The sequence below is a fragment of the Theropithecus gelada genome, chromosome 9 (genome assembly GCF_003255815.1).
Source record: "Theropithecus gelada isolate Dixy chromosome 9, Tgel_1.0, whole genome shotgun sequence".
Lineage (NCBI taxonomy): Eukaryota > Metazoa > Chordata > Mammalia > Primates > Cercopithecidae > Theropithecus > Theropithecus gelada.
In genome coordinates this window covers 51,351,877-51,376,354 of record NC_037677.1, presented here as the reverse complement: position 1 = coordinate 51,376,354, position 24,478 = coordinate 51,351,877, and the positions used below count along the sequence as shown (strand labels likewise).

General features: G+C 37.8%; 1 protein-coding gene across 5 annotated transcripts in view; it reads left to right on the top strand.

Annotated features, from left to right (window-relative positions):
• NRG3 (neuregulin 3) overlaps positions 1 to 24,051 on the top strand; it is a 1,087,509-nt gene extending 1,063,458 nt beyond the window's left edge. For 3 of the 5 annotated variants that reach the window (XM_025397600.1, XM_025397604.1, XM_025397603.1), the window contains 4 exons: positions 10,765 to 10,892; positions 16,002 to 16,172; positions 21,830 to 21,901; positions 22,145 to 24,051. In XM_025397600.1, coding sequence (XP_025253385.1) covers positions 10,765 to 10,892; positions 16,002 to 16,172; positions 21,830 to 21,901; positions 22,145 to 22,652 — 879 coding nt within the window. In that variant the 3' untranslated portion in view covers positions 22,653 to 24,051. The remainder of the gene's footprint in view (positions 1 to 10,764; positions 10,893 to 16,001; positions 16,173 to 21,829; positions 21,902 to 22,144) is intronic. The other 2 variants (XM_025397602.1, XM_025397601.1) reach the window with 1 other exon arrangement.
• Positions 24,052 to 24,478: the final 427 nt, after the last annotated feature.

Sequence of the window (24,478 nt, the reverse complement as noted above, 5' to 3'; positions counted from 1 at the left end):
AAAGGAAAACAAACAAAGAAAACAAAAACTGAGGCAAACTTAATGTAAGTAGAGCATTTATTTTGGCCAGTTTTGAGGGCTGCAACCTGAGAGCATAGACTTAAGGTACCCTAAATACATGCTCCCATCAGAAGCAGTTACAAGTGGGTTTTTATAGGAAATGAAGACGCAGTTCCCAAATTGTTTATCAAGAATTTGCATTAAAATAGCATAAGCTATTCATTGGCTATCCATGGTTCTTTTCATCACAAATTCCGAAAACATGGAAATAAGTGATGAGGCAGTTAGGAACAAAATGTCTTGAAACAATCACCCCTGGGTTTGGTGGGAGTGACTGACTGTAATCCCACACTCTGTCTCTCTGAGCCTGATAAATTTTGCACACCTCATATAGCTCACACTGCTCTGAGCTATTTTTCTTAGAGTTTTGAGAGTGAATTGAAAATCATGGAATTGTTTGCAGGCAGTAGGTCAGAAGAGGTAATTTTGTTGTAACATTAATTAAAGTTAATTTTAAATAACTTTAAAAATTACTTCTGATTTCTTGTTTTAAATATCAAATTATAACTTATTGATTGAATATAGATTCATGCATTCATTTGTCTATTTAAATGTAGACTAAATAGCCTACTAAGTACCAGACAATACCTATTAAGGAACAGGCATGTGATGAGGACCAAACATGAGAAAGCCACTTCTTTCCAGAAGTTTACTGATTACTGCGAGTGATCGATATAAATCAAATAATCTCACAAATGTGGGCTCTCATCTATGCCAAGGCCTACAGGAAATAGAGAACGGTGCTATGAGAGCTTATAGTAGGCAGGTTGGGGAATTAATATCAGAACAAGAATAGCTCAGAGCTCTCTAAAAAGGTGCAGTAGCACATGAAGAATCCCCCTAGTGAAGTGGTAACTTGCTGGGGAGGAGGTGGGAAGGGGTATTGTGCTGGGCCTAGTGTCTGGAGAGGGTCCCTTGTCATATCATTTTGCTTTAAAGGAAATGTGTGGAGATTGCAATTGTTGAAGTTCTTGCTGCTGTGGTGTCCATGCAAAAATTCTCAACAGCGGTCAAGTAGTTTTTAATTACCTGCATTAGAAATCCCAATGAAATCACTCTCGAAAACATATTGTAACTATCAATTTCCCTGTACTCCGGCTCATAAGTCAGAGTGGCGCTAAAGAAAATTTTGTCACAGACATATTTGAGCCAAGCAATGCAGAGAGAAAGACATTTAAAACTGCTTAAAAATCTCCTCCTCCTGCCTTTATTGCCTAGGATTCCAGACCAAGTGATTATCAGCTCTGTCAACAGTGCTGTCCAAAACTGACCCTACTTTCATTTAACCTTCTGACTCCTGCTGTGTGCATGTGGCAGACCTGGAAACAATGCTGTTATTCTACTGCCAACATGCGCCTGCTTCATTTGACCAGCCTATTGATTTTGGTGCACCCCCTACAATGTGCTAGGAGCAAAGCAGGTGGGCGGGCGAGAGGAGATGCCTTCAGCCCCTGGGAGCATTTGCACTAGCCAGCACTTTCAGGGGAGCCAGTTGAACGAATGTTTCCCCAGGAAATAACAATATTAACCAGGGCCTATAGAGGAGTTTGGGCTCATGCTGAGAGCACCAGTGAATGAACTGGGGCATCTCCTTATTCACCGCTAACACGATCTTTTGTATATTATACCAAATGAGCTCTTAACCATGTGCACACAATAAAGTCAGGATCTGTGTCAAGGAAATGACATAGAATCAACTGCCAGTCTTTGTAACATTGTAGAGGATGCTAATAGGGAGGTCCAGACAGGCAGTTAACCTGAGCACTTACATTTCACTGAAGATACAATCTTAAGAATAAATTTGTCCAGACCTCAGCTTGTCTCAGAGATAGAACTGCATACATTTGGATGGAACCAAAGTAAATATTTTTGGGCTGGGTACTGTGGCTCACACCTATAATCCCAGCACTTTGGAAGGCCAAGGCAGATGGATCACTCGAGGTCAAGAGTTTGAGACCAGCCTGCCCAACATGATGAAACCTTGACTCTACTAAAAATTCAAAAATTAGCCAGGCATGGTTGTGGGCGCCTGTAATACTAGCTACTCAGGAGGCTGAGACACGAGAATTGCTTGAACCCAGGAGGCTGAGGTTGCAGTGAGCCGAGATCAAGACATTGCATTCCAGCCTGGACAACACAGTGAGACGGTGTCTCAAAATACATACACACACACACACACACACACACATATATGTGTATATATATACATATATATGCATATATATACACACATATATATATGCTTTGTAACATTGTAGAGGATGCTAATAGGGAGGTCCAGACAGGCAACTAACCCGAGCACTTACATTTCACTGAAGATACAATCTTGAGAATAAATATGTTCAGACCTTATCTTGTCTCAGAGATAGAACTGCATACATTTGGATGGAACCAATCAGGTTGATATTATATATATTACATATAATACATTATATATAGCATAAAATATATATTATATATAATGTATATTATTATATATAATGTGTATTATATAAATATATGATATATAATATATTATATATGTATATATGTGTGTGTATATGTGTGTGTGTGTATATATATATATAAGCACAGAGCATAAAATGTCCAAAAGCTATGATTGTGGTCAGTCAAGTTAACTTTCCAGGAGGGTTGGTATAGGCGAACTGTTTTGCTGAGTGGAGTATGCACCTTGAGGGCCTACAGCTGAGCTACTCAGGCAATTAAAGGAAGACTGAATTCTGCCTTTAGTCTCTAAATTCTTTTTGTTTATTTTGATGTGTACTTTTTAAATCATTTATCTTATTTTCTATTTTTTATTTTCTTAAGTAGATCTGATATTTTATGATAGCTTTCAATTTACAGGAAAGTTTAGCGGATACCACAGCAAGTCTCTATACTCTGTATTCAGTTGTCCCTATTATTAACCTTGTACATTAGTAGGGCACAATTTTGAAATTAATAAACTAATAAGAATGCATTATTATCCGTAACATCCCATATGTTAACATTCTCACAATTTCTTTAGTTTATTCTGATTTTATGAGTGTTTACCCGATTGCTCCCTCTGTTCCAATCCCAGGTACCACATTACATCTAATGGCCATGTCTCCTTAGGTTCCCCTTACCTGTGACGGTTTATCGATTTTTTCTTTTTATACTGGCAAAGAATTTTGTAGGATGCCCCTCTATTGGAATTTGATTATTTTCTTGTGATTATGTGGGGGTTACTGGTTTTCTGTAGAAATTTTTAAAGTGCCATTTTTATTATGTCATATCAAGGATACACACTACAATATGATTTATTATTATTGATGTTTACCTTATCATCTGTCTGAGGTAATATTAGCCAAGCTTCTCCACTGTAAGGTTACCCTTTTCTTCTCTCTGCTTTTCCATAGAATACTCTTTGGAAGGAAGTGACTATGCATAGCCCACACTTAAGGAGTGGGGAGTTACGGTCTTCTTTCCTTATGGTCAAGTTTCTACATAAGTTATTTGGGATTCTATCACAAAGCGTTTGTCTATTCTCTCCCATTTACTTATTTATTCCATCACATATTTAAATCAGTATAAATAAACTCATGGATACTATTTTATAGTTTGATTTATAATCCAAGTAGTTAAATACTACGTTACATTGTCAGCCAGAAAGATAGGTCTTTCAGCTGGCTCATGTCATTTTGACATTATCCATCAATTCACTGTAGGTTTTCAGGTTTTTTGTTGTTGTTGTTGAGCACTACAAGACACTCCTTCCTTATATTGTACATTTTCTGCCTGGGTTCTAGAATCAGCCATTTCTCCATGGAAATAGCTAGTTTCTTTCTTTGCAGAATGTTGCTGGAGACCGGGATTTGGAAGCTAGGTGTGTATGTTACCGTTGCTACTGGGATGTCTTTGCTTGACCTTCTCAACAGACAGATCAAAGATTTTATATATATATAATCTTATTTTATATATATCTTATTATATATTATATATGAGATATATCTAATGTATATATTAAATAATATATTAAATATGTCTACTTAAGATTTATTTAAATAATATAATTAAATTATATTATATAATTTAATTATAAATAATATAATTAAATTATATTAAATTATATATATTAAATTATATTATTTAAATAATGTATATTAAATTATATTAAATAATATATTAAAACATATATTATACATCTTATATATAAATATATATATTTATATATTAAAGGTTGTATATAGACTAACATAATCTGTAAATTTTTCTGTGTAAGCATCTGTGTCTATATTCTGCTGAACATGTGTCTACATTGATGTCTACCCCCAACTCTAATCCATAACTACATCAATAATTCTACGCTTCTCCCCTTGCTTATTTATAAATTTCCACTCCAACAGCAAAAAGTCTCCTTCCCACTGTCCATTATTCATTTACTTATTTTTTCGGTTACAGAATACACATACAGCATTCTCACAATGGTTACACCATACCTTTGCACTGTTCAAACTTAACGGCTAGGCGGTGCACTTGGGCGGTACTTTGTCTGCTAAACACTTGTGACCTTCACAAGTGTTTCTTCACTTTTTGTCCTCTTTTATGTGAGATGGAAAGGTTACAGAGAGCTGGAATTGGGGAAATGCCCTTCTTTCTAGTGAGATAAGACTCTGGTAAAATCTTTTTACTACAAGAGTAGGCAGTTGTTATTGAGAATGCCCTGTGTGCATTTCAAAATGGTTACTTTTCCCCTTCCACTGGCAGAGACAGTAGATGATTTTTGTTGCTGTTGGGGTTCTTTCCTGTGAGAACCTGATGTGGTTCCTGGAGGCCAAACTCATGGAAGTATGGACATTCTATCTAAGACTACAGACCCCAACTCTCGTTCTAGTGCCCATACAAATTCCAGCCACCTGTCCAAATTACTTCTTAAACCTTCCTAACAATTTATGGTTCCAGCAGACTCAGTTGCAGAAAAGCTGATCTTAGCCATTATTCTCTGTATTCACCTGTTTCTCCAGATTTAAGGTGGTAGTGTGCCCTGCAACCTCAATTATCCAATGAACGCAAGAAGAGATTTTCAGTTTGTTCATTTATTTTTCTATTGCTAGGATAGGAATAGTGACTTCCAAACTCTTAGCTTGTCAAAACTGAAACCAGAAGCTACCTGAATTCATTTTCAGCCAAAATGTATGAAATATCATTTGGAAGTTGGTCAAATTATTAGACTTTTTATCATGCTTCCACAAGTTTCAAGCAACCTCTGGATAGGAATACCAGCAATTTAAACTTGAATTTCAGGTACAATGTAGTCACTAAAACAAAATGCTGTCAGAGAAAAAAATTAAAAGTTCTAAAATAATAAATTTTGGAAACATATTTATATTAATGGACCAAAACAATACAAATAAAAACAACTGTTTAATATCACAATAAGTCAAACATTTGAAATAACAGATTTAGGAAATATCTGTCATGAACACTATCAATAAACAGAACAGGTTAAGAGGTTGATTCTATTTATGAATGTTATCCAGAATTTTGGACAAGGTCCTCTATCTCTCAGATCCCAAGCAGAGACTATGAACTAATGGTACAAAAGATGAATTGGGTTTTTTGACAAGGAAGGAAGGGAGGAAGGGAAGAAGGGAGGGAGGGAGGGAGAGAGGGAGGGAATTACTGATTTTTTTATTGATTTGGCAGTTTCTCTAGAAGGTCTGCATGCTCCAGAAATAGTTGGCTGATATTGTCCCCTGGCAGCCTGTATTAGTCTGTTTTCACATTGTTGATAAAGACATAACCGAGACTGCATGATTTATGAAGAAAAAGAGGTTTAATGGACTCACAGTTTCATATGGCTGGGGAGGCCTCATAATCATGGTGGAAGGCAAAAGGCACCTCTTACATTGCAGCAGACAAGAGAGAAGAGAGAACCAAGTGAAATGGGTTTCCCTTATAAAACCATCAGATCTCATGAGACTTACTCACTACCATGAGAACAGTATGGAGGAAGCTGCCCCTATGCTTCAATTATCTCCCACCAGGTCCCTCCCACAACACGTGGGAGTTACGGGAGCTACAATTCAAGATGCGATTTGGGTGGGGACACAGCCAAACCATATCACAGCTCTCTGCAGTTGCTGAACATACTTGCTTTCTTCAGTTTGTCATGGATCTGCCCAGAGCATCTCACTTGTTTTTGTAGCTAGGCCTTCTAGGCACCCAGGTTTTTCTTGTAAACCAATTAATTAGATGAAAAAAGATAACAAACCCTCATATGTCTTTTATAGAGCTTAGAAGTCACACAGATATTCAGGATATCATTACACTTTAGTAAACATGTCTATTCATCTGACTTTTTCCATGGATACTTTGCAATACACAGTTAATCAATAATGAAGCACACATAGAGGTATTTCCATTATGCATTGGATCTTTGTTTTTTAAGGTTGTTGAAAACAATCACCTTTTCCAAATTATCTCTGTATCTTCTCTTTTCTCTGTTATTTTACTCTATTTTACAAAAAAGACTGACCGGGCTTTATAGGTCCACTGTGAAAAATTCAGATTCTGGTTCAAGACATGGTCATTACTGCCACTATGTGGCTTATTTTGAAAGTTATTGAAAAGAAAACTAATTGGAGCTTTTGAACTTAAAGCTGCAAAACCTTGATGTGTTCCCTAGTCTCCATAGCTTATACTCATGGATATACTTTTTACCAAGCACAACACCTAATTAGACAATTAATAATTTATTTTAATTTAAAAAATCTGCCTCCTAAGTAGTTGCATGAGAAACACACATGCAAATGCACGCAGAAAAATATATGTATATGTACATAAAAAATCTGTGTGTGTATATATATATATATATAAACACCAGGCTAATTGTATATATAATCATAAATATATATACAATCTATTTATATCTATTCATTGCATTTTCCTTATTTACACAAATGGATTTATATGCGTACTTTTTTGCACCTTCCTTTTATTCTTTTCAATGGCCGTGTAGTAGTCATTTGTGGACATTTCTATTGTTTTTAATTTTTTTTACTTTTGTGTTTATTTCCGTTTCGTTATGGAAAATTGTACTGTTTATATACCCTGGAAATTATTATTTTGAACTTTTGCAATTGTGGAAATTTGCATGATAGAATTTCTAAAAGTAGTATTTTGGATCAAAGAGTAAGTATATTTAAAATTTTGAAACATATTGTCAATTTGCTCTTCAAGTTAGCACCACGGCTACTTTTCCAGGGCCTTTTCCTTTATCAGATATTCTTGAAATTTAAATTTCTCTATTTATTTTAAAGGCAGAGTCTTGTTATGTTGCCCAGCCTGGAGTGCAATAGCTAATCACATAGCACACTACAGTCTCTAACTCCTGGGCTCAAATGACCCTCCCACCTCCACTTCCCAAGTAGCTGGGACTACAGCTGTGCACCACTGCACTTAGCTTAATTTTCTCTATTCTGACTACCACCTCTTTATAATGAGTGCAGTTGCACTCTTTGCCATATGTATGTTGCCTGTCTTCATTTTTCTGTGAAATTCTTGTTCATCTGTTGCCTTTAATTTCTTTCCAGTTGATTTCTGTCTTTATATCTTAAGAATCGTCTTTAACGTATGAATACCCAATGTTTCCCCAGGCTTTTACTTATATTTTGATTTACTAATAATCACTTTTGTTACTTAAAATATTTAAATTAGTAGTAAGTCAAATTTTACATATTTTTTTCTTTATGGTCTCTAGGTGTTTTGTCCTGGTAACAAATGTCTTTCTCCCATAAGGTTATGAATACATCTCCCATATAGTTTTATAAAGGTTTTTAAATGTATTTCCATTAACCAAACAGTTCATTCATATCTTCTTGTGTTAGTCTGTTTGCACTGCTGTAAAGCAATACCGGAGGCTGGGTAATTTATAATGAGATTTATTTGGCTCACAGTTCTGCAGGCTGTACAAGAAGCATGGTGCCAGCATCTGCTTCTGGTGAGAATTTCAGGAGGCTTCTGCTCATGGCGGAAGAGAAAGGGCAGCAGGTGCCACATGGTGAGAGAGAAAAAAGAGAAAGGGGGAAGGGTGCCATGCTCTTTTAAATAACTAGTTCTTCCATTAATTTATAGAATGAGAACTCACTCATTGCTACAGGGAGGACACAAACCATTCATGAGGAATCAACCCCCATGACCCAAACACCCCAAACACCTCCTGCCAGGCCTCATCTCCAACACTGGGGATCAACTTTCAACATGAGCTTCGAAGGGGACAAATGTCCAAACTGTATCACTTCTCTTTATCAAAATCTAAAAATATAAATTAAACTAAAATTACACTTTACTGTTATCCATAGTTACATTCCTTGCCACAATTCGTATGTAATTAAGTTATGACAGTGTTAATGGTTTATAATTTTTGTGACTAGTTGAGTACAGTGGCACGATCTCAGCTCACTGCAACTTTCATCTCCCAGGTTCAAGCGATTCTCCTGCCTCAGCCTCCTGAGTAGCTGGGATTACAGGCGCATGCCACCATGCCCAGCTGATTTTTGTATTTTTGGTAGAAACAGGGTTTCACCATGTTGGCCAGGCTGGTCTCAAACTCCTGACCTCAGGTGATCTGCCCACCTCAGCTTCCCAAAATGCTGGGATTACAGGCATGAGCCACCGTGCCTGGCCTGAGAAAGCCTTTCATATTGAAGCTATGTTGTTAGGTAGATAAAAATTTATAAATATTTATCACTTGCTAGATTGCTCATTCTATTAATATGAAATATCCATCTTTGTTCCTTTTAAAATGCATTTTATACATAATTATGTTTTACTTGAAATTATTACTGTTAAAAACTTTTCCCCCTATACTTTGCAGAGTATATCCCTACCCATTCTGTCGAGTTTTTTCTCTGTTGTTTTTAAATTAGTTATTTCAGAACATAGAAGACTAAATGTTTAAAATCAGTGCGTGAATCTGTCTTTTAATAGTTAAATCTAACCATCCACAGTTTTTATCCTCACTGATAGTTTCACACTTATTCCTGTCTGTTTATTTCCGATTTACCATGCTCTCTTGTTACAGCCCCCTCTTATTAATTTTTGCTGAATTAATATTATTTTAATTTTTTCATGTCTTATATATAATTCTTATATTCTAGTGCTGTCTAATTTCTAATACTTAAATACGTATGTTTTGTTCATCAGTGTCTAAAATTAATCAGCATGCATATATTACATTGTCTTTATTCTCTACAATCCCAGCCTGGATTTTTTGTTTTTCAAATGTTCATTCTTCCGTCTTTTTATATTCTTTTTCTTGTCAATATCTTCCAGCCTTGTTGAAAGTCTTTGGACTTTACTTTCAAGCGTTAATTTTAAAGCCGACATTTTAAGAAAGAAATTACAATAAAATATCTCCCACTCCTTCCTCCTGGATTCACTTTTCTGCTGGTTAGAACTCTTTCTTTCTCCATTTCTTACCTCATAAGTCATCTTTAGAATATATGTAAATATAAGACTATAAGCAGCCACTACCAACTGATTAGAAATGGGACATAGGGTGGAATTTATCTTTAGTTTCTTATAGTTCAGAGATAATATTTCTAAAAGGCTAGAAAACATCTTAGAGTATCATCTTCATTATTGTGTCTACCTTCTTTTTACCTGGATCAAATGCATTAAGTATTGTTTGTGAATTTTTTCAACAACCCTGTAAGAGACATTTTATTATCCCACCATATAGATGTGAGATTCAAAAAGGTTGATTAACTTGATTTTTTTCATCAATGCTTCTAATAGTGGCTTCTTTGCTTTTGAAATGAAAAAAAAAAAAGGGTATACTGAGTTAGAGTTTTATAGTTACTCAGGATAACACTTAAAATCTTTAACTTGACACGTTGGGTACTGACTATCCAGACTCCAAACTCTCTTTTATTTTGATGAGCATCCTTAAACTTCTATTTCTAAAGAAAGTCTTCACCTGGAGTTTCTAGAAGAGAAATCTTCTACCCTTTGCTACCTGTTCCAGCGCCCAGTGTGCAAGGAGTATTAAAGTTGACAACTTATTGACTCTTGAGATGCCGTGTGATATTTCTTTTGGGGTAAAATTTTTCTGAAGTTGTCATCTATATAAGCCTTCTTTAGGCTTCTACACCTTACAAGTTATAGCCAAAGGAGAAACCAAGAGTTCCGAACTATAAGGAGTGAAATGCTCCAAATTTCTCTTGTGAAACATGGTAATTACCTGGTAACAAGCTGAAAGAGAAAAACAGTGGAGCGTGGCGGCCAGATGTTCTGAACCAATGTCTTTCATCATTCTCAGAATGTTATGAAATTTAATAAGTGTTTATTGAATCCTTATTAGTAGTAACCCAGCTACTAATTCAATTTTTTTGGTAAGATGTACATCAACTAAACCACATGTGTAAGCGCCTTTTGGCTGTCAGTCACAGTGTGCCGTGGGTGTACATTAATAAAAATGAGAGAGCAGGCTTGGGATTCTGACATGAAGAACCCTCTTCAATGGATCCTGTCTAGGCACAGAGATGGTTGGGGCAGGGGAGGTGAATACTCAATGTGTTGGAAATAGGACACAAATTATGTCTCATCTCCTGCTCCTCTAATCAGCTGACCAGGAGGAATTGGCATTCCAGTAACTTCTCAATGCCTAGCTCTGGTGTTCTAGGCCCTCCTCCCATAACTTATCCTTCATCTCAACTCTGTACCTGTGATTTCCCACAGTATTCAAAGGTGGAAAGGCATCCTGTGACTGCACTGGAGAAAATGATGGAGTCAAGTTTTGTCGGCCCCCAGTCATTCCCCGAAGTCCCTTCTCCTGACAGAGGAAGCCAGTCTGTCAAACACCACAGGTACAAGTAGCTCATCATGGTGGGAGTGGGCACGTTCACACTGTGTGTATGCTGGGTGGCACATGCCAAGGACTGGCAGCATGACCTAGGAGAGACAACTGTTCTTGCTTCTCCTGTAGTTCTCTGTGGAGCAGATGCTCAAACACCTCACGTCAGGTAAACCAAAGATACCGGTTTCCACAGCAGACAGCATTACCCCTGTAAGAAACTTGATGGAACTATAAATAACACCCATCAAAGCTACAGACCAGTTAAAAAAATAAATTGCATTCCGAAAAACTATTTTTAAAAATACGTTACCTGGCCTGCCTTTTCTAGATGACACAGGTAACGAGTAATTCTTCCCTGTGCAGCCTAATGTGACAGACTTCAGGTTTTCCAACACGGTTCTTACAAAATAAAATTTTCCACGGGGAAGAAGCCTGGTGAATCTTCTTCTTGGGTCTATAAAATCTTCTGTGATAAATGGGGTGGCAGTTTCTTACAAGCTCCCCAGAAATTGGCTGCTTTGGAGAAAAAGCCAAAAACGTAGTTATTTGACACATTTCATAGCATTCTAAAGCTAACCTTGTCCTTCAGCATCTTCTAGTCTCCACTTTTCTGTTTTATACATCAGGATTCTGAAACTCCAAATATTAAAGGTATTTGTTCTAAACCAAATGATGAAGTTTAGGACAAACGCTAGATTAAGGTATTTGTTCTAAACCAAATGATGAAGTTTAGGACAAATGACAGATACACATCCTCAGTCTTTATGGAAGTTGTCCAAAGATTTAAGCTTCCTTTTCTTAGTGAGATATACAGTATTTTACAATTTGAAAAAATTATGAAAAATTAAACATTTTAACAATGAAAAAGTAAATAGCAGTCGTTCCCAGCAATGAAAGTTGAATGTTGTTGCCCCTTTGTTGTCACATACTAGGCAATAGTTTGCACAACACCAAGCTGGACACATACATGACAGAAAAAAACTACTTTCTTCCTTTCTTCTTCACCTTTTAATGAGTTACATGAAATGGATTTTATTGTTTCTGGCCATATTTACTTTGAGATTTTTAGTCACTCTTGACACTAATCCTCAGCACTTGATGGTAATTTTTATTCTCATTCTACATGAGTAGACATTAAAACACTGAGAGATTGCCATTTTTAAAAATACGGTATGAATCTATGTTCAATTCAGGATTGAAATATGTTTGGCTCTTGGATAATTGCTTTAGCTATTCTTACTGCAAGTTTTGATTTATATCAATGTTACATTTACAGAATATTTTCCTGTGAAAAGAGCATTTCATTTCACTGGACCTAATGGAAGTTGTCTTAATTAGGGAAATAAGTTCAATATTACCAGTCTTTCAGAAGACCGATATTTTCCCCCAAATGGTATTTTCTCCTCCTGATTATAACACATGTTAAAGTAGTATTCCACCTAGTCAAGTAATTCAGTATAATATCATTCTAGTATTATATTAACTATATTCTGTCATAAATGTTTTAAAATTGATATATTTGTTTTAAAAGATCAGCTTTTAATATGTTTGAGCTGCAATATTACTATCCCCAGTTCTCATGTGCTTTTTTTAATGCTCCTTCCTAAACTTGGCTTCTGCTATGGTGTCTAGAAGTCACTCACAGATTAAATAAGGACATCTTTAAGAGACCTTCCTTTTTGTTTGGATCAACGACATTGCAGTATCTGTTAGCATACATTGTGTCCTGATAGATGGGCAAGGGTTGACTCACAAAATGCTTTTAGAACTTTGTAAATTATAGTTTAATATATCATAGCTTTTGTTCTGTAAAACATGCAATAGACTTAAACGTTTTCATGATTGATAACCCAGGCACTGATTTATACATCCTGGAAACTGCTCCATAACTTCCTGAATGCCACTGAGTGAGAAGGCCTGAATAGCTGATTGATCAATAGGCATAAAACTCTTTTTAAGACAGGTCACTAGTTCATACTGATAGACTTTGTTGTTGTGACAGTTTAGTGAGCTATGAATAATTAATTTCTTTTGTGAACTGCAAATATGACTCATTTGGATAACTCATGTACAAAACAAAGCTATTAATTCAGAGCCATTATTTCTAATGTTTAGTTCAAAAAAATCCCATCTGTTTAGAAAATAAATCTATTATGGCATGTCATATTTATTGCAGTATATTTTGGCAATGTAAGTCACTTATCTTTTTTTATTATTTTATTTTTTGGGAGATAGAGTCTCGCTCTGTCACCCAGGCTGGAGTGCAGTGGTGTGATCTCGGCTCACTGCAACCTCCGGCTCCTGAATTCAAGGGATTCTCTTGCCTCAGCCTCCCAAGTAGCTGGGACTACAGGCGTGTGCTACCACACCGGGCTAATTTTTGTATTTTTAGTAGAGATGGGGTTTCACTATGTTGGCCAGGCTGGTCTTGAAGTCCTGACTTCAGGTAATCCCTCAGCCTCAGCCTCCCAAAGTGCTGGGATTACAGGTGTGAGCCACTGTGCCTTGCCATGTCACTTATAAAAACCACGTATGTAGGTTTTTTGCATTGAAGTAATTCCAGGGTTTTCAGTGACAGAGAAGACCCTTTGAATTGCCAGGTGCGGCAGGGGAGCTAGAGGAACTCATCGTGCGGAGCACCTACTGTGTACCAGGCTCCATGCTCCATGCTTTGCATACTTCCTCTCTTTAAACCTCCACGTCCCATAGCAAACCTAGAAAAATTCTTAAGTAGAACGCTGATATCTTCCTTTTGCCACTCCCTTTTCACACTGGCAACAATTTCTACCTTTTCTGTTTTCTGCCTTGCCCTGTACACCAAGATGGCTGCAGGCTCCCTTGTCCTCTGGTTTCTGTGGGTTCAGTGTGAGGCACAGGCATGAGATAGACGGCAGGGAGGAGAGTGAGGTCATGGCCCTTGTGTCCCCTTCCTCCCTGCTTGGTTGCCTTCAGTATGTCCCTTTTCTGGGGCCATGGAGCCTGCAATGCGGCCCCCTCCTTACAACTCACTTTCTCTCTCCATTCTGGGAACTGCTCCCTCTCCTTGTCCCTTAAGTCAGAGGGATAATAATAGCTTCTCATAGTAGTCCTGAGGCACGGCAGCCTCCTTTATTGCTTTTTTTTCCCCTCAAACACTGATCACTCTTTTGTATATAGCAAAATCTCTAGCAATGAACCAAGTTAAACTGCCATCTATGTCTGTCCGGGACTCTGACTGCTACAAGTACCTCCATCAGCATCATGCTTCCAGCAACTAGTTACCTGCAGACCCAAGACTTATACTCAGTTGCAGCTAATTAACTCTAGCATCTCATCCTTCACGCCCTGCAGATGCCATCATTGCCATTGGATGATAGATGAGGGTAGGAAGGCAAGGAAGCAAATTAGCTGCTAGAGAGCTTCTCCAACTTGTGGGCTTAGTGAGCTAACTAGACATCCCCTGTTAGGCATTTAGGGACACACCACACCAGAAGTATCATGATAAAGAATGAAGGTATAGGGGCTAGGGACAGTGGCTCACACCTGTAATCCCAGCACTTTGGGAGGCCTAGGAGGTGGATCACCTGAGGTCAGGAGTTTGAGACCAGCCTGGCCAACATGGTGAAACCTTGTCTCTACTAAAAATACAAAAATTAGCCTGCCATGGTGGGGGGCACCTGTAGTCCCAGCTACTTGGGAGGCTGGGGCAGGAGAATCATGGGAACCCAGGAGGTGGAGGTTGCAGTGAGCCGAGTTCATGCCACTGTACTTCAGCCTGGGTGACTCTGTTTCAAAAAAAAAAAAAAAAAAAAAAAAGAATAAAGGTATAATAAGGGATGTTACCAGATATGATCTTCTGCTTGCACAAATTTAGGAAGTTAATGTTGGCTTGAGGAATATAGAGATTGATCAGTCACCTTGCCACAACCAAGAAAGTGGCTATTAACACTCAAATATCAGATTTTCAAACTCTGACCTTAAATAATATTTGCAAAGTCCTGTTTTATGTTAACTAAGTAGAATTAATAGTAATATTGATGGAAGAAAAGTGACAAAACCCCAAATAATATAGTGATATGGGTAAAATGTCTTTGAGAGACTGGTTTCTTTAGAACCTTCATAAATTTATTAAAATTTCGAGAATGTTTTCATATTTCTTTCTATGTTGTATTGATATTTACAGAGTTAAATGAGAATGCAGCACAAAATTCTCAGTTTCTTTATTATTTGAGCACCGCAGAACCAGTGTGACCACATAAACTAGCATCTCGTGGAATGTCTACACGTGAACAAAGTTCTCCTCACCAGTCTACAGTAGGGTTAATTAAGTGGGGTGGAGATGGGAATGGATAAGGAACAGGTAATAAGTCTCATCAGCAATGGATTTTTATAGAGTCTAGGTCTTTTCTGTACATAATCTATGTAAGAATTCTCACTTTGTTAAGGCCTGTGGTGTAAGCCACTTAAATGTTGTGCTCATTGATGGCATCTATAAACATATAGTTATTTAGGCATTTGGATGTATGAGTCAAATAAACTATATAATCAGATGTTTATTAAAAGCAAACTCCAAAGAAAAATAATTTAGTTTGTCAAGATTGATTAAAATCTGAGGTAGTGAACAGGGGATTTAAACATATGTTAATGAGAAAATGCCAATTAAAATTTGTTAATTCTATCACTAATAAGTGAATATTTTCCCCCATAAATCCCTTCTGGGCTTACTGTGTTTAGTTTTCATCAGTGTCTCATAAGAAGGCTATTTTTATTTCTATCAGAGAGACACCAACGATGCCTTGGATAATCAGGATGGATGGGAATGAGGAGCTTGAGAATTCCTTAAGTTCGCCTCTTACCCTGGCTGGAAAGTGGCAATGATTTTCATCAGTCACGCTCTAACCTAGAAAGCCAGAAATCCAGGAACTTCCCTTTTTCTCAATGTCTCCAAAGGTAAAATGGATTGGGCTATTCCTGATCCCATTCTACCACATATACTATATTCATGGATGGCCCCTGGCCTAGAACTTTGAGGACTTGGGGTGCCAATTCAGTGTTTGCAAAGTTTGGACAGCCACCTGTGAGGTTATTGCTATGATGTCTTTTGTTTGTTTGTTTGTCTGTTTTCATTCCACCTCAGCAGGAGTTTATCCTCTTGCTGCAGCCCAGGGCAAAGGAGTGGCATGCTCCATAGGAATGCCTTCAGAAGGACACCCCCATCACCCCGAAGTAGGCTAGGCGGAATTGTGGGACCAGCATATCAGCAACTCGAAGAATCAAGGATCCCAGACCAGGATACGATACCTTGCCAAGGGTAGGTCTCAAAACAGCAGTGGAATTTAGGGAAGGTGTCTTTAATGCCATAGCTTTAAATTAAGTTTTAAGTTCCTTGGGGTTTTATTCATTGGTTTATTCATTAACTAGCTATATATGCTTACTGCCATCTTTGTTCTACAAAATGTGAACCAACTTTAAAGTATAGGTGTGATGGAAATAGGTATCGGGAAAACATTACATTAGAAAGAAATATAATTAGGAAGAAAGTAAGTGTAGATATCTAGGCAATATGTTATTAGATCATTTGCTAATACAACTGGAAATTTCTCTTTGATTTAAAAAATCAAAGGAGGATTACAGTGTTCCTTCATCTGCAGATTAGAAAAAGGACTTAATTCCTGATAAGTATTGTGAACAATACACTAAACAATAACTCATGGCATATATACAGTATCTGCTTCCCCTGAGCTTGAATGTAGAATCTGGGTCAATCTTGAGAGTGTAAAGTCAAAGTACAACTTACTAAACTCATATCTGCAAGTTATTCATGGTACAGGGGTAGAAGGATGGGCTTTGGACACCATCGCTGCTGCTCTTTACAGTGCAAAAGATGTCCCTTCCTCTGGTGGACACAGATCCATAGAGGCCTCAAAGCATGGTGAGCTGAGTACAGGATGAATGTTAGCCATTATTCACGTAGTTGGCATAAACTACCCAACTTAGCATGCGATCCTCACTTAAACTGACTGGACTTCAAATCCCATCTCTGCTCCTTACTACTAGTGTGACTTTGAGAATATTTTATGATGTGGTCTTAGATGCTCTTATCTATAAATTGAGAAAAATAGACCAGACACTGTGGCTACACCCATAGTCCCAGCACTTTGGGAGGCTGAGACATGAAGATCACTTGAGCTCGGAGTTTGAGACCAGCCTGGGCAACATGGCAAACACCATCTTTACCAAAAATACAAAAATTAGCTGGGCATGGTAGTGTGTACCTGTGGTCCCAGCTGCTTGGGAGGCTGAGGTGGGAGGATCCCTTGAGCCTCAGAGATGGAGCCTATAGTGAGTGCAGATGGTGCTACTGGACTCCAACCTAGGTGACAGAGAGACCCTATCTCAAAAAAGAAAAGAAAAATACAAATAATTGAGCAAAATAATGTCAACCCCCTGAAGATTGTTGGGCAGGTTTAAAACAACCATGTGTGTAAAGAGTTTGTAGTAGACACATAGTAAGCAGAGAAATGGTACTGGTATTTATTGTTACAGTAATTGTTATAATTTTTTCAATAATTTCAAGAGCAATGCAATCAGAGTTTACTCTAGAAATTTCAGAAATCTAGTTCCCTCACTCAAGCCAGGTTCTTGTGGCTCTGTTTTTATCTCTCTGAATGAGCCAGGCCTGGTTTCTATGCTGCTTTGACCTCGATGATTTTTCTAGACTGTCTCTATCAGGCTAAAGACCAAAACAGTGGGTAGGTCTAGCATAGAATCTCATGTTTCTCTTTCCATATGGGAATGGGATATATCGAGCAGTGTCCTGTCTAACAAAGTTCAGCAACAGATTTCTTTAGGAAAACTAGAAGATAGGAAATAAATGGCTGGTGGCTAGGTTTATAATTTTGAAGCAATTCCAAATGGACTGTAAAAGGCATTTGGTACAGATTTAGGGTGACAGTTGCAAAGCAAACATAACAGCCAAGGGGTTCAAAATGTATAATGCGAGTCAAGAAGCAGTTTGCATTTCTCTTGGTCTTATCTGTGGAAAAGCAGGCTTGCATTTAACCCATAAGTATAATTGATCATGTTTCATAGTGCCTTTTCTATATAATTGACTAATGATGCCTCTTGCTAATGAATATGACTATATACATATACATAAAATCCCTGGGATGAATGTTACAAGAACAAATGAGGGAAAACCAACTTGAGAGATTTTGTGAGTGGACAAAAAACCCAGCCCATGCTGCTTTTTTTTTTTTTTTTTTCCTACTGGGCACTGTTATGACCTTCATTCCATATGTTCGAGGAGTAAGGGTGCTTGGAGCCTACGCCAGGCTCAAGCTTGAACCATGCACATATCATCAGGACTCAGAGATCACATTACATGTTCAGGCAATGCTTTGTTTTTTTAACTTCCTAGGAGACTTACACTTATTTTCTGCATGGTGGTGGTTTTGTTTTGGTTCAGTCACGATTGGGTTGGAATATTCTCTCCAGCTGCCTGGTCACAGGTATTTTCCCATGTGTGATATCTACCAGATGTTGATAAATGGTGACTCTAAGTGTAAGTCACTGTATTCCCAGCACAATGAATCTCAGGGAATAATCTCATTCTCAGTTCTTATAAACAGCTATTTTCCACTCCCAGGGGGCTGACTGTCTCTCTGGACTGGAAATGGGATTGGTAATAGAATTTCACAGCTAAAGACCCTCTTTAAATTTGGCCCCAGCCTGGAGGAGGGGGAAATGAATTTGCAAGAGCCATCAGCTATCTGCTGCTTGTTTACCAAGCAAGTGGGCACTGTCTATGACAGTTAGGCTCCCAATGTATTTGGCTTCTTTCCTTGGCAAGAACTTCAGCCCAGCTTGAACCTAACGTCTATCTTATTGTGGCCTGGGGAAGGAGTGAGGTGAAGAGGAGATTCTTGAGGAAACTTTGTCATGACTGGAGCCCTGGTCAATGACAGCCATGGTAATGGCTCAGAGAGTTTTAATTGTATCATGTCAGGAAAATCAAGCTAATGTATTCATATGCCAGACAAAAAGAGATGGAATCACAAAAGTTGGATTCACATCTTAGAAGTAGATAAAATTCAAAATATACTAAATACCTACCACACCTAGCTAGCAACTTTATATACTTCCTTCAGTTATTCTTTAGAAATATTATGGATAAGCACACTAAGGATATCAGCATTTAAATGGCTAGCCCAATGTGACATACACAGTCCCATGTAAAAGAGCTGAGATTGAATACTGGCTTTTCTGACTAAATAAACCACTAAATCAACAAGGAATGTGAAGAAAACCACATTTATGGCTGATGATTTGTAAATGGAGTATGTAATTTTATGACTTCAGAGGAAAGTGTGGATTCCTTCAAAATAGTCTGTTCATTCATTGTCATGTGCCCTAGGAACTGAAAGGGTTTGGAGTCTCCTAGAGAAACACAAATTCCTTAGCATGACTCATGAATGACTGGGAACCAAACCAAGTGACTAATATTTGGAATCTTTCTTCTTTAAAAGAATGCTTCGACTCACATAGTTACAGACAAGATGCATTTGTAATTTCTTTGTTGAGGATGAGAGGAAGACTGGCCCAAAACGAAATGACAAGCTCATGGACAGAACTTGTGGAAGCATCATTGGCCCTCAAGGGATACAGAACTTTGAATCCTCTGACTCAGAAATTACATCTAGAAATGTAGCTCTCACTTAAACTTCTGCTGGAATACCAGTGCTGGGACACTCATAGCATCTCTGGGGGGACGTGAGGCTTGCCACTGTGTCTCTAGTAGAACAGGGCAGAGACATTATTTCAATTAGTCCTCAGAAAAATTCCCCTTCCCTCTGAGCAATCAAGTTAGTGTTACTACCTGATTGTTTTAATTGATGGCAAAATTAAAGTGAGGCTGCCATTTGCCTGAGATTCCAGAGCATATAGTAATTTTAGAACTTGAAATCATGTCTAATTCAAAACAAAATCACAGTTAGGAAAGTTCTCATTGTTTACAACTCATCTTCATGTCATGGTAACATTTTAAATTTCGGTTGTTGCCAGGCATGTGTTCAAAGCCTGACTTGGAAAGTGACACAAAATAGTCCACTGCAATTCCTCTTTCTCATCTAAATCCTTTAGTCAGACCTCTGGCAAATGAGAAGAATGCTCAAAGTTTGGCGTGAATTGCCTTTGATTATGTCTTAGGCATGTCACCTAGTTGACTTGTTGAATTTACAATTTAAAAACATTCTCTAAGATACTTGCACCTTTATCCAACTGTTTAGATCCAAGTGTAAGAATTTTTACCTATCACCATCGCGTATCAACTTACCAGATTCTACCTGCTGGTATACCCTGATGATATTTATGTGAAATGCTATCCTGGCTACATTTCTTGTTCCTGTTTCACTGTTGAACCTGACAGGCAGACTTTCTATATTTTCATACATACAAATCATGCTAACAGGATGGTGCTGAGAGCAAAATAAAAGCCTGAATTTTGTTTCCTTACTTCTTGTTGAAAGTGATTTATTGATTTGAACTTTTAGGCTCATATTTTCAGTTATATAACACTAATGAGAATGGACTAATATTCCCCAAGAATTTCCAAATATGTAGCTGTGCAGTTTGTATGAATAAAGATTACATATCCCCAAAAAGGTATTCTGGTTCACCTTAGGATATATTCATTCATTAGCAACCTCTAACATTGACAGTAATAATTAGAATAGGACAACTTGGGTTTAAATTCTCTGTGTGACTCTTACTAAAGATATAATTTTGAGAAAATCATCTTAGTCTATTTTACTCATCCACTAAATATAATAATAAATAAACTACAAGGTTTTTAAAAAATAAAACAAGTTAATTGGAGGTGAAAGTGATTTTTACAAGCACTGTACAGATATTAGCTGTTGTTATTAAGTTTGAAAACAGACATTAAGTAGGATATAAAGGGGGAGTTTACCTTGAAGACTTCTTTATGTATTCATGTGTTCACATGGTTAAAGTGTATTGATTATCAATTCCGTATTAGGCACAGTAAGAGAGGATGGGACTACAGAGGCCTAAATCTCTTCCCTGTCTGTGTTCACTGTCTGGTGGAAAGACCTCTAATTTGCTCCCAATCATGTCCTTACAATAAAGATTTGTATTTAGTATGCAACACACTGCATTGCAATTATTATCTACATGTATAAACATGATTTTCATTTACATAACAATGGAAGTCAAGGAAATGAGATTTATTGTATGGAAGGTTGATATGTTTAAATTGTGTCAAAATTTGAATGTTTAACATTTAAATTAGGGACAAATAACTAAGAAATAGAATAAAACACTACTGTTCAAGTTCCAAAACCCCATTTCTACAAATCTGCTATGTACCTGTCCCATTTTCTGTCCCTGAACAGCACAGAGGAGAAAGATTTACTAGCCCTGAACAGGCAAGAAGGGAAGTTAGAAGATTCTGCTGTATTCAAATGACTTGCAATGGCATATTGGCGTTCTTGACAAGTCCTTGCCATGGACCAAAGAACTACCTTACTTGGTTTCTTGGTTACTTGGTTGTAAGGAAAGATGCTAGATGCATAGAAGCCCTATGAAACCCACTTCATATTCAGCCCCAGGCAGGTAGAGGAATCGTTATCCTCCCATTCCCATCTGCTGGCTCGGCAATCTGGCAGTGAGGTGGTTCCTTTAGAGCACAGTGCCAGTGGAAATTGGATTTGGATCCCCTAAAATCGGTGTGAAGCAGAAAAACTCGTGATTGTAGTACCTGGATGCTTAATATTGGGCTTCTTGATTGGCTTCAACTAGGGTGGCCACAACAAGTCTACTGGACTAACCCAGGGCTGAGAGGGTGGTCGAGTTGATGGAGTGGACTAATGCCATTATGGGTGTCCTGTTTGTCACAATGGAAAGGCCACACTTACCTGCTCAATCCCCATTTACTTTGTATTCTAGGATAGAGGTCAGGAAGACTATATCCCACCTGCCTATACAGCTGTGGTGTGTTGAAAGACCCCTGGACTTAAAGTAAGAAGATCTGGGTTTGAGTCTCAGTCTGTCACTTATTTTCTGTGTGACCTTGGGCAAGTCACTTCACCTATCTGAGCTTCAGTTTACTTCTCTGTTTAACTGGGCATCTATTATCCGTCTCATGGGGTTGCTGTGAGAATTCAGTGAGATGGTGCATGTGAAAAGTGCTTTGTGGATTGAGTATTGCTCTAACAAAGCCCAGCAGAAGGCAGAAGGAGTAACACTGTGTTTCTTTTTCAGGTATTCATCCAATGGTTTAAAAACTCAACGAAATACATCAATAAATATGCAACTGCCTTCAAGAGAGACAAACCCCTATTTTAATAGCTTGGAGCAAAAGGACCTGGTGGGCTATTCATCCACAAGGGCCAGTTCTGTGCCCATCATCCCTTCAGTGGGTTTAGAGGAAACCTGCCTGCAAATGCCAGGGATTTCTGAAGTCAAAAGCATCAAATGGTGCAAAAACTCCTATTCAGCTGACGTTGTCAATGTGAGTATTCCAGTCAGCGATTGTCTTATAGCAGAACAACAGGAAGTGAAAATATTGCTAGAAACTGTCCAGGAGCAGATCCGAATTCTGACTGATGCCAGACGGTCAGAAGACTACGAACTGGCCAGCGTAGAAACCGAGGACAGTGCAAGCGAAAACACAGCCTTTCTCCCCCTGAGTCCCACGGCCAAATCAGAACGAGAGGCACAATTTGTCTTAAGAAATGAAATACAAAGAGACTCTGCATTGACCAAGTGACTGGAGATGTAGGAATCTGTGCATTCTATGCTTTGCTCAACAGGAAAGAGAGGAAATCAAATACAAATTATTTATATGCATTAATTTAAGAGCATCTACTTAGAAGAAACCAAATAGTCTATCGCCCTCATATCATAGTGTTTTTTAACAAAATATTTTTTTAAGGGAAAGAAATGTTTCAGGAGGGATAAAGCTTACCATTAAAGCTTTGGGGTAGAATTCTGAATCCAATTTCAGTTAGTCCCAACACTGTCCTCTTTGGCTCTTAGAAGATGTGGGCAATTCAGACCCTTGGCCCCACAAGTGCCAGTGTCTCATTAAAACACACTGGTTTCAAAAAGAGGAGAGCTGCATCCTGCAGGTGGATGCGCCAGTGAGCAGGTGGCCCTTGCCATTTGGCTTGCTAGTCCCAAGCCCTAAATTTCTATTCACCCAATAGCCTCATCACAGGTTATGTCATGTCGAGAAATGTAGTGTTTTCTATTTGATTTTTGGAGAATGCCACAAAAGACTCTGCAATGGGAAGGAGGACAGGAGATAGAAGGAGAAACCGGGGGCAATCTTAACTACTCTTGTGTGCCACCTTCCTCTGAGATTTGAATGCACAGATCTCAGCTGGAGGTATGAAATTATTACAGAAAAAGAGACAAACAAGTCACTATGTCGTGTCACTAAAATCATGCTAATAGAAATGTTTTTCCTTGAGATTGTTTAGAGGCTCTGGAGGAGCGTTTATCAGTTTTTGTGTGCCTGTGTGCACATGTGTGTGCGAGCGTGTGTGTGTGTGGACTTGCTCACGCGGACACATATGCTGTAAGCACATGTGTTCATTGTGCGTATGTGTGTGCATGTGTGCGCGTATTACGCTTGCTAAAATTTGTTCTGAAACATCAGGGAATCTAATATTCAGAAAAAGTATTTCCCTCTTAGATCTGTTCACTTTAAATTTTTCCATTAAGTATAAAGTTCAGTTAGTTCTTAAATCAAGGTCACTTGCATGGTGGGGTCGTATAAAACTCTTGACACTGTCTAGACCATTTTCTGATGTGAATACTTTTGAGAGGATCAACTATTGGCTCATTAATGATATCAATATCATAAGGTGAGTTAATTGAGGGTGTGTGTTTATTTTGAATCATGCCTACTTAAATTATTAACACAAGACAATTAACAAATTGACAGTTACCATTTGCTTTCTCATCATCCTCATTGCTGTTTATTTTATAGCAAGTCTACTACGTGTGGACCAAGGCTTTGGCTTCTGTGGTTAGTATGGGAAGAATAAATTGTTGAAATAAAAAAACCCAGACTATTCAGTTCACAAGAAGCCCCCCAAGAGAACAGTAAATTGTGTTGTATGTTCATTTGGAATAAAGCAATATTTTTACCACTGCTAAGGTGAACTGAAACCTCTCCTGAAGATTTGTCATTTATTTACCCTCACTTTCATGGGACATATGAGGAAATTAGTGTTCACATACCCAGTCTTTTTCCAATTATTGGTGGTGTTGAGTTGTTATGTTTACACTGTTTTAAATAAAAAGGCACCGTATTTGAAAGCATAAAAGATTTCTTTTACTGCAGTTTGGGAAAACCTTGGTTGAAATCTCTTGGTGGAAGACACATTCCATAGAAAAGGAATATAACTATTTCTGAGTCAAGCAGTAAATATATACAGTTCTTATTTCAGGTTAAGTTGTTTCTGTTGAAAATACATTGCAAATTGCTCTTTGGGAACATTCGTTATTAGTAGACATATTGTCATCCAGAAAAAAGAAAGAGCACTATGTATTTATCAGAACTACTTAATAGAAATTCAAAGTCTC